The following is a 14,664-nucleotide window of genomic DNA, read 5'->3' on the forward strand; positions in this document are numbered from 1 at the left end:
CCATCACACACAGTGCTGAGGCTTCTGTCCCCAGGGTGAGTCCCCGCACCCGGCACACAGTGCTGAGGACCTCCTTGTCCGGCACCGTGGACGGCGGGGCTCTGCTGGAGCCACGCGCCCGGTGGGGCCTGGGCTCCGGGAAGTGGGCCATCCTTGTCTCTTCGGAAAGAATCTCGAGTCTAGCCCGTGTCCGGCCAAGAACCCCCTCTCCGATGCTCCTGACAATCCTCCTGCAGCTTGTGCTCAGAACTGTCCAAGGTGGCCACCCACCCAGCACCTCCTGAGGCAGCCCCTGCTCTGCTGGGACAACTCTCTTTGTGGGGAAATTTCCCCTGATGTTTGATTCACTTCAGCTTTGTTTAGGAGACACACACACACACACACACATGCATGCACGCAAGCACACACACACGCACGCACACACATACACACACACTCACTCACACACACGCAGCATTGATGGAGTGCTTACAAATGGTAATGCTCCCCAAAGGCTCAGCAGTCCATAGAATTGAGTCACAAAGGACACCTGAGGGGCAGAGGCCCCCAGCTCCGGCCCCTGCCAGCCCCAAGTTCATGATCTGGGTGGGGCTTGGCCTTGAGAAGAGGATGGGGCCATGGGGGCAGGTTGGGTGTGTCTGTGGCCCTCAGGAGACACATGGCCTGTCTTGCTGTTGGCCCTTTTGTCCCAAGTGAGGCTGAGGCACAAAGGCTCAAGTGGTCACTCTCTGGGCTTCTTTTAGGGACCGTCTTTGATGACATCAGCAGCCAAGGCTGTGTCCCAGTGAACCAGTGCTTCTGCACACATAACGGGCAATCCTATGCCCCTGGGGCCTTCTACTCCACTGACTGTGCCAACTGGTGAGTGAGTGAGTGTGTCCCATGACCTTGAGTGAAGTTCACTCAAGTGGGAGTCTGGAGACTTGGGTTCAGATCCCACCACTGACACTGACCAGCCTTGGGACCAAGGGAAAGTCCCCTCCACCTCTCAGCATCTCCTTAAAATCAGAGGTCAGGGCCTCAGGGCACCTCTAGTCCAGTGCCGTTATTTTACAGAGAAGGGTCATAGACACACACCTAGCAATCACCAGAGGTAAGGTTCAAACTCAGACCCTCTGAGTCTAAATCCAGCACTCTGCTTCCCCATCTGCAAAATGAGGACAGCCAGGCTTGTCCCAAGTCCCCCGAAGGACCCTTGGAGCTGGGAGGCACCCAGCTGTGATCAGTGTGACCTCAGGGCTGTGGCTGCCTGCTCTGAACTCCCCAAAGGCTGCATGTCTCCACAGAGAAAGTCCCTGGAGATGGCCCCTTGTGGGGAGCTGCCAATGCTACCTCCCATCCTCGGCTTCCTCAAAGTCTTTCTTGTCCTTCCAGCACCTGTTTGGGAGGCCAGTGGAGCTGCCAGGACCTCCCCTGTCCCGGTACCTGCTCTGTGACTGGCGGCTCCCACTTCTCCACCTTCGATGAGAAGCAGTACACGGTCCACGGGGACTGCAGCTATGTCCTGGTCAAGGTAAAGGCCCCCAGGGGCCAGGAGCTGGGGTGGAACAGGGCAGGGGAAGCACCCTTGGCACCAGCTAGAGGACTTGGGGGAAGCCCTGCCTCTGGAGCTAATTATCACTTACCTGGGGGCATGGGAGGAGACTGCTGTGTGGAGTTCAAGGTGCCACAGAAAGGTGAGCTCTTCCCAGTGGATGAATCTCTCTGTCTTTCGTGGACTCAGTTTCCTCACTGACAAAACAAAGAGCTCAGACCATGGTCTCTAGGGCTGTTTTATATCCTGGGCTTCTGTGGGGAAGTGACATTAGGAAGGATGGCTGGCCTGTCAAAATTGTCAAGGCGACTAAGCTCAGAGGAGAAGCTAGAACGTTGGATGACTGAGTCAGGGCCCCCAGAAATTTGGACAAGTGCCAGCCTGGGATGAATCTAGGAAGGTGAAATTAATGAAGGGGAAATGTAAAGTCTGACATGGATTCAAGTAATCAACCTCACAAGCTTGAGATGGGGGTGCGCACACCACTAGATAGAGACTTATCTGAAGAGTGTCTGGGGCAGAAGTGAATTCCTTAGAGCTTTACCCCTGCACTCAAACTGGGACAAACTCAAAGGGTCTGTCCCACAACACCTGGGGAACTCTCCCTACCCCCAGCCCCACCTCCACCTGGAGCACACATCAGCTGTTCCCAAGAAGTCCCTCTTCTTTCCTGCAGTTTCATCCCTAGACGAGTTGGAGTCTGCCTGGTCTAAGGCATAAGCATCAGAGGCACCTGAGATGGTTTCTTCTCAGAAATCTCACAAGGGGGTGCTAATTTGGGACATGAGGCATCTTCTGTGGTTGGCTGGGGTCAGAAAGTGGGAATCAGAGGCCAGTCAGGTGATTCTGTCCAGCTCAGCCTTGCTGCCCAGGGCCTGTGTACAGAGGGGTTTTCACAGGACTTTCTGGGGGCTTTTCCACTCTGCAGCCCTGTGATGACAAGGCCTTCACTGTCCTGACGGAGCTACGAAAGTGTGGACTGACTGACAGTGAGACCTGCCTCAAGAGTGTGTCCCTCAGTGTTGGTGGTGGGCAGACAGTAAGTGTGCCCCAAGCTGAGGAGAGGAGATGAGGGGTGAGGATGAGGAAGGAGGGGCAGTGAGGGGACCCCAAGATGAGGAGGGAGGTACAGGTGCACCACTCTGGGGGAGCAAGGCCCCCAAGCCTGCTCTCATGGAGCAGGGACCAGGACCTGGATATCTCTACCATTCCTTCTTATGGCCTCCAGTCATTTCAGTATCTGGCCCAATGTTGAATCTTCCTTCCCCATCAGTTTAATCAGTAAATCAATCACTCACCTTAACATTAATTTAGCTCCTTCCCCCTGCCAACCAATGTGCTGAGAGGCTGACTGGCAGGCCCCTGGAGAGAGCAGGTTCTGATGGCCTGGGGAGGCTCTATTCAGAACCCCATGGAGAGAGAGGGCCATGAGTCTGCCAGACCCCACAGCCATCCCTCACTACTGTATTCCTGCTCTCTATCCTGCCCAGTTGATCGTGGTCAAGTCCACTGGGAAGGTGTATGTGAACTCTATTTATGTCCAGCTGCCAGTCTCAGCAGGTGAGTGAAGCTTCCTTCCCTCAGCAATCAGGAGACCAGGCCATGGCTGTCACGGCCTGGGAGGGTGTGGTTGGGTGGGGCTGCCTTGTTCTTCACTAACCACACTCTGTCCACAGGAAATGCCACCCTCTTCAGGCCTTCTTCCTCCTTCATCATTGCTCAGACCAACCTGGGTCTCCAGTTAACCATACAGCTCACCCCCATCATGCAAGTCTTTGTAAGATTGGAGCGGTCCCTGCAGGGGCTGACCTGCGGTAGGTGGAGGACCGCCCCCCCACCCCGCCCAAGCCTTCCTGACGGTCCTGGAAGATGGATGACCTTCTCTTCACTGGGCTCTTGCTTCCTCTAGGTCTCTGTGGGAATTTCAACAGCATCCAGGCTGATGATTTTAAGACCATGAGTGGGGTGGTAGAAGGCACGGCTGCTGCCTTTGTCAACACCTACAAGACACAAGCCGACTGTCCAAACATCAAGAATCACTTTGAGGACCCATGCACGCTCAGTGTGGAGAATGGTCAGAGGGTTGTGCAGGGGTTGAGGAGACCTCACCCTGGGGAGCAGCTGGGGGTTGGGAAAAGGGACCAGCTTCTCATTGGTACTGGGAGCTTCCCCTGTTAATGCAGGTGGGCTCCTTCTCAGTGAAATTAAAAGCACTGAAGGCTTGCCCAGGATGATACAGTTAGTGTGGGTCAGAGGCAGGGCTTGAACCCAGGTCTTCTTGGCACCAGCATCAGCTCCTGACCCTGCACTAGGCTGTCCATGGCCCCACAGCAAGGCCTGGGGGGATGGTTGGTTCACTGAACCACAAACTTTTAGGGCAAGCAGGACCCTCATAGATGTCAGGGTCCAACCTCCTCCTCCTGGCCACCTGTTTGAGAGAGCAGGATGCCAAGGGGGCCCAAAGAAGGAAGGGAATTGGGTGGGGTTACACAATGAGTCAGTGGGTAAGTGGGAAGAGAGAGCAGCCCAGAGCCTTCTCCTCTTGTGCCCCCCCCCATCTAGTAAGACTGGGGTCCCGTACGTTGGGCATGTGATGTGCACGTCAGATCTTCCCAGGACTTAGCATATGTACAGAAACTTAAGAGCGATAGGTCAGGGAAGAATCCAGGAACTGGGAAGAAAGATTTCTTTAAAAATTAAAAAAAATTGAATAGGGAAAAATGTGATGTCTTACCCTTGGCTAAAAAATTTTATCTCACAAATATGGGCCTAGGAATGAGTGACTAGGCAGCAGCTTATCTGAAAAAGGTGGGAAACAGTGGCCCCAAAACTTGATGTGTGCCCCCCATGGCAGCATGATGCTGCCCTCCTGGACTGTGCTCAGGGGCATTGGAATGGAGAGGCAGCAGGCTCTCTCCTCTCTGCCTGGGCCAGACCCTGCTGGGAACGTTTTTAGACCCACCCGCGGGGTTCGACGCTTCTGGTACCAAGTTTGTGAATTTCAAGGAATCTTTCCTTGTCTCTGGATTCATGCCTGGTCGCATCACCCCTTCAGCTGGGTGTCTGTGTCCGGTTCTGAGGGCCATGGTTTAGAAAGCACACCAATAAGCCGGACAATGTCTGCAGGGTGACCATGCTGGGGAGGGGCCTCAAGTTCGTGGAGTGTCAGAATCACTTAAAGAACTGGGGTCAGTTAGGCTGTGGAAGAGAAAGGCCAGGGCATATGTGAGCTCTGTCTGAGTGTGTGTGAAAGGCTGTTTGGGTGGGGGCGAGTATTAGCCTAGCCCCAGAGGGGCATACCACCAGGAGCCACCCCAGGGGGAATCAGGGGAAGTTGTAAGATGGAGTGAGAATGAGTGTCCAAGTGGGAGAGCTACCCCAGCATGGAAGGAGCTTCTCATGGGAGGGCGTCTCATGGGAGCCTGCATTGGGGCCAATGTGCAGGGATTCTCCGGCAGGTACAGGCTGCATGAGAGGCCTCTGGGATGGATCCTGGGACATGCATGGACACAGACCCTTGGGAGGCTTGCAGGAGCTGTGATCTCAGCTTCCAACAAAACGTCCCCCGTCCTTTTTGTCTGCAGAGAAGTACGCACAGCACTGGTGTGGCCTGCTTACCAACCCGAAGGGACTCTTTGCCAAATGCCATGCAGTGGTCAGCCCTGCCCTTTACCATTCGGTAACTACCTGCCAGTCCTCTTTGGGCAAAGTCCGTGGCTGAGGCTCTCACAGGCTTCAGAGGAAAGGGAGGAGGGCAGGGAGAGAGGGACAGGCTTGAGGAGAAGAGCCAGCACCCCTCCTGCACCCCCCACTTGCAGAGCTTCTCAACTTTCCCTAAGTCTTTCCTTGCTCACACCAGCCTGGTGAGGCAGGGGCTCTGGGCCCTTCTGTCCTCCAATTATTACATCTGGACATGTGAGGAACACAGCATCGAAGGTAGAGGGACCTGTCCAAGGTCCTAAAACTGTCCAATTGGAGCCCTCATGGCCTCCCAGGGCTGATAATAAAAAACCCAAGGGTCTAAGAAAACACCTCTTAGCTGTGCAGAGCCACGTGAGTCCCTTTCCTTCCCCATCAAGGCTCCGAATGGTTGTCTTTGGCCTGGAATCCTGGAGGTGTCTCCTGGGCCTGTTGGAGGCCCGTGGGCCTGAGGGCTTCCTGGGGTCCCTGAGGGCAGCATGGGGGCCCACTGAGGGTCTTTTCTGCTCCCCAGAACTGCATGTTTGACACGTGCAACTGTGAGAAGAGTGAGGACTGTCTGTGTGCGGCTCTGTCCTCCTACGTACAAGCCTGCACAGCCCAGGGAGTGCTGCTGAGCGGCTGGCGGGCGGGGGTCTGCAGTAAGTGCACAGGGGCTTGAACCTAGGCAACACAGAGAGGGAACAATGGAGGGTAGGGGGAGGATCCTGCGATGGGGCTACTGTTATTATTCCCATTTGACAGCTGAGGCAAAAGTGAAGTGACTTGTCCAAGGTAACACAGCTAGTATGTGTCTGAGGCTGGATTTGGATCCAGGTCCTCCTGACTCGGGCCAAGTGCTCTCTCCACTGTGCCACCAGCTGCCCCCGCATGAGGAAATGGTCAGGGAGGTCAGAGGACCGGAGGGGAGGGGCGGTGGTTTGCCCGAGGCGGTCCCCACGTTTCCAGAGCTTTGGGAGGACCAGCACGCTGCCCACATTCTGACTGCCTCCAATGCTTCCTTGTCTTCAGCCAAGCCCATGACCTCATGCCCCAAGTCCCTGACATACCGCTACAACATCACCACCTGCCAGCCCACCTGCCGCTCTCTCAGCGAGCCCGATGTCACCTGCAGTATCAAGTTCGGCCCCGTGGATGGCTGTACCTGCCAGGAAGGCACATTCATGGACGACACCGGCAAATGCGTGCCCGCGGCCAGCTGCCCGTGCTACTACCAGGGGTCTGCTGTTCCCAACGGAGAGTCTGTCCATGACAATGGGGCCATGTGGTAAGGAGCCTGCCCCTGCCCCTGCCCCTTCCCCAGCCCTGCCTCGGGAAGAGAGGGGAGGCCCCCGACGAGGCTTAGTCCGCTTCTTCCTTTCCAGCACTTGTACCCAGGGCAGCCTGAACTGCATCGGAGGCCAGGTCCCGAAGCCAGGTAAGCCCTAGTACTGCTCGGTTCTATGGTCTGCCCCCTGAGGGCCCTGCTTTGGCCCTCTGATCAAGTGGCCAGGCTGCCGGCCCAGAAGAGCGAGCACCCCCAGATCAGAGGCCCCGGAGGCCCCCGAGGGCCATGTCCTCAGCTCCACAAGTAACCGCTTTCCCCCTGCAGTCTGGCAATCTCTGTGCATCTGCCCCATTCCTGCGCCTCAGACTGCCTGTGTGAAGGCCATGAGCACAGAGCAGGGGTCCTCTAGGCAGCCTGGCCCCAGCCCCGCCCCCACCCACCAGGCTTCCACACCCGCTCACAGCCCCCCTTCTCTTCCAGCCTGCGCTGCTCCCATGGTCTACTTTAACTGCAGCAAGGCCTCTGCTGGACAGACCGGGGCCGAGTGTCAGAAAAGCTGCCACACCCTAGACATGGCCTGTGTGAGTGTCCCATGAAGCTTCGGCTCCCCTTCCCCCAGGGAGCACCCAGCCCCCCATGCTTATCCCAGGACTCGGCCCTGCACCGCCCACCCTACCATGCCCACACCGTGCATGCATAGACGGGAGTGAGGGGTAGGGTCAGGGTGTCAGGAAGGTTTCACGCCCCTGCGCATAGGCACAAGTGTGTGCACATTTTTATGAACACTTCATTTACTATTACACACATGCACACACACCACAGAACCTGCCTGGTCTTGGGGCCAGCCCACCCACATTCTCAGTCCTTGCCTGTTCCGGACAGTCCCGGTGCATGGCCTCGTGCAGTGCCATGAAGGAGGGGGGCAGGCCACTCCACTCATCTCTGCTGCTGGCTGCTTCCTTCCTTGTGCCATCCGGGCCATCCGGAAAGCCTTGGAGCAGGACAGAGGCCTGAGCCTCTGGGAAATGAGCTCCTGTTTCCTTCTTTTGGCCTCAAGGCTGCCTGAGCCTCGGCTGCCAACTCCCTGGGAGACTTCATTGAAGTCTTTTCAGCCCCGCATTGTTCTGTCTCTAGCTTACACTGCCCACGGCTGTCTGTCCAAGCAGTGTATTTTCTCAAAGGGCTAATGGTCCAACAGGAGATTGGTCAGGCTGCCTACCTGCCTGTCAGTCTGTCTGTCTGCCTGCCTATCAGTCTGCCTGTCAGTCTGTCTTTCAGTCTGCCTGCCTGTCAGTCTGTCTGCCTGCTTGTCTGTCAGTCTGCCTGTCTGCCTGCCTGCCTATCAGTCTGCCTGCCTATCAGTCTGTCTGTCTGTCAGTCTGCCTGCCTGTTTGCCTGTCTCCCTGTCCCTGTCAGGTTTTTGACACAGGTCTTCTCTTGCCCACAACAGTACGGCAGCCAGTGTGTCTCTGGTTGCATGTGTCCAGATGGCCTGGTGTCTGATGGAGAAGGAGGCTGCATCCACAAGGATAAATGCCCATGCATCCACAATGAGGCCAGCTACCAGGCTGGAGAGACCATTCAGATGGAGTGCAACACCTGGTAGGTGCCCTCAGCTGCCAGAGGGCCTTGCCCTCACCCTCCACACAGCGAGTCAGCTTTCTTCAATGAAGTAGTTCAGGAAGGCTTTCTCAGCAGGGAGCCCCAGTCAAGGGCTAGGGAGTTCTTCCTTGAAAGAGAGATACAGCTAGATTTCCAAACTCACACCTCCCAGGACTCTCTGGTGCTTTGTCTGCCCCAAAGAGCTTTCCTGCTGACCACTAGAAGAGGCATGAAGGGTGTGGGTTTGAACTGGGCCTCCCCTGACTCCAAGGCCAGTTCTCTGATGACTAATCCATCTCCCTAAGAAGGAAGCCATTCCTGGCAGCATGTAGCCCAGGAGGAAGGAGGCTCTGCTCTGGTCTCCCTCCTCCTGCCCCCTGTTCCCACTGTTAGGCAACCTGGCCCACATGGGCCTGAAAGACATCTCTGACCCCTTTCTTCCCTTCTCCCCTCAGCACCTGCAAGAATCGAATGTGGCAGTGTACTAATGAGCCCTGCTTGGCCTCATGTGCTGTGTATGGTGACGGTCACTACATCACCTTTGATGGCCAGCGCTACAGCTTCAGTGGGGCCTGCGAGTACACACTGGCCCAGGTGAGAGGGCTGACTTGTGGGTCATGCCTCCCTCCCTCCTTCCCTGCCTACCTTCCACTTTCTCTAAGGACATTCCTAGACCCCCTCCCTCTGGAGATTCACTCCAATATTTCCCTACTTGTTCAGTTGACCCCAAGGGCTGAGTGGAAGAGAGAATCTCCAATTAATGGGGTTGGGGGTTGGGAGTTGCCTGAGGTCCTGACCTGGGCTGGGCAGGCAGGGCAAGGATTGTCCAACAGCCAACCTGGCCCTCTTCAGAGGCCTGTCCCCACGTTGGCTCCAGAAGGTGGAGGGGCAGGGGCCACCGTGTGTGCTGGAGATTTTGGAAGCAGAAGCCCCCAGAGCAACTCCGAGATTCCAGGGTAGATTATAAGGGCAGTCTCAGTCACTCCATCTGCCACTTCCCAGCCAGGGAGAAGCTGAGGGAGTCACTGGATCAGGGCAGGAGATGTGGCAGGAGAATTCGGGTGCCCCCTGCGCCTCGCCCCTGGAGTCCCCTTCACTGACAGAGCCCTTCCCTTGGCAGGACCACTGTGGGAAGAACAGCAGTGCCAAGGGGACTTTCCGAGTCATCACAGAGAACATTCCCTGTGGGACCACAGGAACCACCTGCTCCAAGGCCATCAAGATCTTCTTGGGGGTGGGTCTCTATCTGGGGAAGAACTTGAAAACAAAGCTGCCCAAGGAGAGTCTTGGGCGGGGGCTGGGGCTAGCCTTGGATAGCAAAGCAAGAAGGAGAAGAGGGCATAGGACCCACTGGGAGGTGCACTGGGGGGGACTGGTCCTGTCCCTGAATGCGACCACTGTCAAGTCTGTTCCTGATGTCGCTGTGGATGTGAGTGCAGGCACTGAGCAGCCTCTGGCCTTTTTAATCCAGAGCTACGAGCTGAAACTCAGCGAAGGGAAGGTGGAAGTGATGGAGAAGAAAGGGGCCAAGGGGGAACCGCCTTACAGCATCCGCCAAATGGGCATCTACCTGATCGTGGACACTAACAGTGGGCTAGTGCTGCTGTGGGACAAGAAGACCAGCATCTTCATCCAGCTCAGCCCGGACTTCAAGGTACTTGCAGCCCCTGACCTCGTGGATGCGGGCTGCCCTGGACAGGGCCAAACACCTCTGGTGTGTGCGTGTGTGCTGCATTGTGCATGTGTAAGTGTGCATGCAAGTGCATGCGCATTAGATGCATGTGTGTGGGTGCACATGTGTGAATGCATGGGTGTGCTGCATGGTGCATGTGTAAGTGTGCATGCAAGTGCATGTGCATTAGCTGCATGTGTGCAGGGCACTGTACTCGCCTGTGTGTGCACATGTGTGCGCGTGTGCTGCATTGTGCATGTGTGGGTGTGCATACAGGTGCATGTGCATTAGATGCATGTGCGTGGGTGCACGTGTGTGCATGCATGGGTGTGTGCTGCATTGTGCATTTGTAAGTGTGCATGTGCGTTAGACGCATGTGTGCAGGGCACTGTACTTGCCTGTGTGTGCACATGTGTGTGCGTGTGCTGCATTGTGCATGCGTGGGTGTACACACAAGTGCATGTGCATTAGATGCATGTGTGTGGGTGCACATGTGTGCATGAATGGGTGTGTGTGCTGCATTGTGCATTCGTGGGTGTGCATACAAGTGCATGTGCATTAGACGCATGTGTGTGGGTGCACGCCTCTATGTTTGTCAACCGGAGTCTAAGTCCAGGGCTTGGGCACTGAAATGCCTGTAATCCCAGGCACGGGGTGCAGATAGAGATGAGGAAGGGAGTCTCCCCAGTCATCGCAGAGGACCGTGATGCTGGCCGCAGGAGCCCAGGTCAGCTAGGATTCACAGTTACAAAGCACCTTCCTCCCAATGGCCCCTGATGTAGACAGGAGGATCTTCATTGCTCATCAGTGAGTGGTGAGGGGCCAGGAGTCTCTCCCTAGGGCCACACCACCTGAGGCCTCTGAAGACACATAGGATTTTGATGGGAGAGGACAGGTCTTCCAGGTCAAGGGAGAGAGGTTGGCCGGGACCAGTGGGGTCAGGCTCATCGCAGGGGATAGGTAGAGAATGAGGCGGCACTCTTCTCCAGAAGGATGGGGATCACGCAGCAGGATTAGCATTGGTGTCCAGGCAGGTTGGGGTCACGTTCTTCCCTCTTGCTGACCTCATCCTTCCCTCTGGGCAGGGCAAGGTCTGTGGTCTCTGTGGGAACTATGATGGCAACAGCCTCAACGACTTCACCACCAGGAGCCTCTCGGTGGTGGGCGATGTGCAGGAGTTTGGCAACAGCTGGAAGATCTCCCCCTCCTGCCCAGACGCCGTGCCCACCAGGGACCCCTGCACCGCCAACCCTTACCGCAAGGCCTGGGCCCAGAAACAATGCAGCATTATCAACAGCGCCGTCTTTGCCCCCTGCCATCGTCATGTAAGGTGGAGCCCTGGGGGCTGGGAACATTTCTGTCCCAAGGCATGGGGCACCCCACCTGTGTCTCCTGAGCCTCCCTGGCATTTGAGCACATGTGGTAGCCTCAGTCTCTTCTTGGGGAGGATGTGGCCTTTCCAGCAAAGAACCTCATTCAGTTTTGGGTCACTCCCTACCCCATCCCTATAATCTTCCTATTGTAAATAGAAGGCAGGAGATGAAGTCCTGACCGACTTTGGGGGTCGCCCGTGTCCTGCTGGGCAGCAAGAAGCCCCAATGCCAACTTTCCTCTCCATAGGTTGAACCCACCAAATACTATGAGGCTTGTGTGTCTGATGCATGTGCCTGTGATACTGGGGGAGACTGTGAGTGCTTCTGCACGGCTGTGGCTGCCTATGCCCAAGCCTGCAATGAGATCAATGTCTGTATCTCCTGGAGGACGCCCAATATCTGCCGTGAGTCCCCGAGCCCCCAGAGGACCCAGGCCGGCTTGGCCACAGCAAAAAGGGAGATGCCAAGGGCTGGGGATTTGCAACTAGGGCCCTGTCAGGATTGGGCTACACCATGGGGGCATGGCGGGATCTGGGAGAAAGAACCACCCAGTGCCTTATCAGTCCAGCTCTGCTTTGTTGTTGTGCTGTCTTTGTCACCTTTGAGGTCTGCTCAAGAATCACCCCTGAGGTCAGGTGGGTGGAGGAGGAGGGTCAATGCCCAGCTGCCCTCACCACTACCTCAGCACATACCTGGGCTCTCCCTTTCAGCTCTGTTCTGTGACTACTACAACCCCAACGGCTCCTGTGAGTGGCACTACCAGCCATGTGGTGCCCCCTGCATGAAGACCTGTCACAACCCAAGTGGCAAGTGTGCCCATAACATCTGGGGACTGGAAGGTAAAGCAATGGAACCCCGCACCCCAGGGAGCTCAAAGGATTCCCAATAGCCCGGGTGCTTTGCCATACTCCTAAAAACACTCTCTGCCTGTAGCCTTGCTACCCCCAAAGCACAAAAGCCAAGTGCTTTTTCTGAGGTCACTTTTTGGAGGAGGGAGAGGAGGGTGGGGAAGAGGGAGGAGGGGGCAGGAGGAAGAGGAGAATGTGCAGGAAGGCAAAGGGGGGGGGAGGGAGAAGATAATGGGGAAGGAAAAAAGGGAGCTCCCAAAGTCTCCCTGGTCTAATACCTTCCAGGGCCCCTTACCTTGCCTCCCTTGCCTCCACTTCAAGCAGTCCCTTCCCTAAGAAGCTAGGAGGAGCTCAGGATCCCATTACTAAGATATATGAAGCAAGACTAACTCTGCTGTCCCTGACAGTTTGGCTATCACCTTTCCCTCACCCACTGTATGTGTGCCACCTAGGAGGCCACTGGCAGCCAGGGTGCTCCTGGGCTCCCCATGTCCCCTCGCACACAGACTCACCCATGTCCTACTCACTGAAATCCTAGCCAGAAGGAGTCCCCAGAGCAGACTCACTGCATTCACTCATCCTCCTTCCAGGTGTGATCTGTCTCCCAGAGCATGGGGGGCCCTGGGAGCACTCTAGCCCCTCCCAAGTCTGGGGACTCTTAGGCACCCGCTTCTCCCAGCAGCCTCCTGACACACACAGGTCCTGTCTCCCCCCCCTCCCCTGCCCAAGTCCCATAGCCACCCAAGCTCCAGACAGCCTGGGCAGGATTCACCTGCCAAATCCTATTGCTCAAAGCTGCCAGAATCACCAGGAAGATATAGTCATCTGGCCATGAACTTTGGTCAGAAGCGAGGCTGGAGAATAGCCATTCAGTCCAACAAAATCTGAGAGCAAGTCCTCTCGTTGGCCCTGCAGGCTGCTACCCTAAATGCCCTCCAAAGACCCCTATATTTGATGAAGAGAAGATGGAGTGTGTCCAGAGCTGTGCTCCCTGCTACATCAAAGGAAGGTACTACCCACCAGGCTCCCCAGTACCCTCGGACAAGAACTGCCACTCATGGTAAGAGCCCATGTCCTCAGGGTGGGGAGTAAGTGACATTTGCACCCTCCAGTTCTGCTGTGATTGGGATTGTCTGGGAGCCTGCAAGTCCAACACCTGCCCATCCTCCACCCCGTCTTGTTCCATGGGATCTTAATAACTGCCAGCCAAAGCCCATGGACAGAAGCAAATGTGTCCCTCATGAGGGTAGGGCCAGTCGTTTGGAACCTTTCCCCCCTAAAATTCATGGAAAAGAGAACAAGGGGGAGCCTTGTTCATCAGTGGAATGGGGAGTCCATCCCTAAAGAGGCCTCATGAAGACTGCAGCAGAGATGTCAGGTAATCGTTGCTACAGAGATCAACCCTTTGTTTCTCTGGCATTCCTGTCTTTGCCTGTCCTTGGCAAGCCTGAGCCCTGTCCTGAGGTGATGATTCCTGACTGTGTGTGGGGTGTGGGCAGGGGCCAGAGGAAAGGAAAGCTATCCTTTAATACAAAATCGACACACATGGAGATCAGAGGTGGTGATGGATGACCCAAATGAGACTGGAGATGGTGGCTGCCTGCCTTGAGAGACCTTCAGGAGAGCAGCGGACTGCCATCTCTGGCTCCCTTTCCAATCTCTCTCTCTCTTTTCTCAGCTCATGCACCGAGGCGGGCATCAAGTGCACTTATGACTCAAAGGGTAAGAGAGCGGCTAGTTTTTGTGGGCATCCCCTGGGTTGGGGCTGGCTGGCGGTCACATCACATGTTTGATGAGGTCCTTCTCTCTTCTGGTTGCCAGCATGTATCTGCTCTTACGAAGGAAAGTCTTTTCGCCCTGGGGATATCATTTACCACACCACAGATGGCACTGGGGCCTGCATCATGGCCAGCTGCGGTGCCAATGGCACTGTCGAGGGCAAGGTGTATGAATGTGACCTCACCACATCAGCTCCCTCCACCACCTTCTCCTTCTCTTACACCACTCCACAGGGTAAGGCCACAGCCTAAGCTTGCAGTTTGCCTATTGGCAATTGTTAACATGGATGCTGCCGTGCCATACACTGAATACAGAGACAGAAAGGAGGTCATATCTGTACCCAAGGAGCTTCCTTTCTGCTTCCACAGAAGCAGACAAAAAGCAAGCTCAGGGCAGGGAAGGCTCCACTGGGGCAATGGGCCCGAACATCCTCTGGGTCAAGGCTCTGGGGAAAATGCTTGGCTGCATTTGCTAGGTGCAGTATTCTAGAAGGATCTGGATTGGGCAGCACCTGACTCACTGGCTCAGGGCACTTTTAGCAGCATGCTTTCCTCTTCCCACATGGACAAGTTCTCTTTGCTTTCTTTACTAACATGAAGATACCAATGTACAACCTTGGGACTAAACATCCAAGGCGATGCCCTGGCTGGAGATGGGATGTACCAAGTGCTGAGGCTTCCTTAGAATTGCAGCCTCACAGCAAACATGTTTCTTTCCTCTGCAAAGCTAAGGCCACATTCACTGGGGGAGGGGGGAGTAGAAGCATCATTATTCAAACCTCCACTTTCTTCTAAAATCCCAGGCCATCATTCTACATCTGGAGGGCACAAAGCTACAACAACTGTCCCCACTGGAACTGGCTTCACTGAGGAACCTTTTACGGCTTCTTT

The 14,664-nt window shown here is 55.7% G+C and overlaps 1 protein-coding gene across 1 annotated transcript in view; it reads left to right on the plus strand.

Moving 5' to 3' along the window:
- The window catches only part of LOC138176484 (mucin-5AC-like), a gene marked incomplete at its 3' end in the record, with an annotated part of 26,897 nt that overhangs the window by 10,934 nt on the left and 1,299 nt on the right, over positions 1–14,664 (plus strand). Inside the window, exons 8-29 of the mRNA XM_069107271.1 lie at positions 744–861; positions 1,375–1,513; positions 2,463–2,573; positions 3,025–3,094; positions 3,211–3,348; positions 3,444–3,608; positions 5,119–5,213; positions 5,748–5,874; positions 6,245–6,500; positions 6,598–6,650; positions 6,981–7,081; positions 7,951–8,102; positions 8,558–8,696; positions 9,223–9,336; positions 9,574–9,756; positions 10,860–11,099; positions 11,395–11,551; positions 11,858–11,986; positions 12,911–13,055; positions 13,674–13,717; positions 13,817–14,008; positions 14,459–14,481. Coding sequence (XP_068963372.1) covers positions 744–861; positions 1,375–1,513; positions 2,463–2,573; positions 3,025–3,094; positions 3,211–3,348; positions 3,444–3,608; positions 5,119–5,213; positions 5,748–5,874; positions 6,245–6,500; positions 6,598–6,650; positions 6,981–7,081; positions 7,951–8,102; positions 8,558–8,696; positions 9,223–9,336; positions 9,574–9,756; positions 10,860–11,099; positions 11,395–11,551; positions 11,858–11,986; positions 12,911–13,055; positions 13,674–13,717; positions 13,817–14,008; positions 14,459–14,481 — 2,891 coding nt within the window. The remainder of the gene's footprint in view (positions 1–743; positions 862–1,374; positions 1,514–2,462; positions 2,574–3,024; positions 3,095–3,210; positions 3,349–3,443; positions 3,609–5,118; positions 5,214–5,747; positions 5,875–6,244; positions 6,501–6,597; positions 6,651–6,980; positions 7,082–7,950; positions 8,103–8,557; positions 8,697–9,222; positions 9,337–9,573; positions 9,757–10,859; positions 11,100–11,394; positions 11,552–11,857; positions 11,987–12,910; positions 13,056–13,673; positions 13,718–13,816; positions 14,009–14,458; positions 14,482–14,664) is intronic.

This window comes from Petaurus breviceps, unplaced genomic scaffold, assembly GCF_028583685.1.
Source record: "Petaurus breviceps papuanus isolate PSGF00001 unplaced genomic scaffold, PetGlider_PUasm1.0 89693, whole genome shotgun sequence".
Taxonomy (NCBI): domain Eukaryota; kingdom Metazoa; phylum Chordata; class Mammalia; order Diprotodontia; family Petauridae; genus Petaurus; species Petaurus breviceps.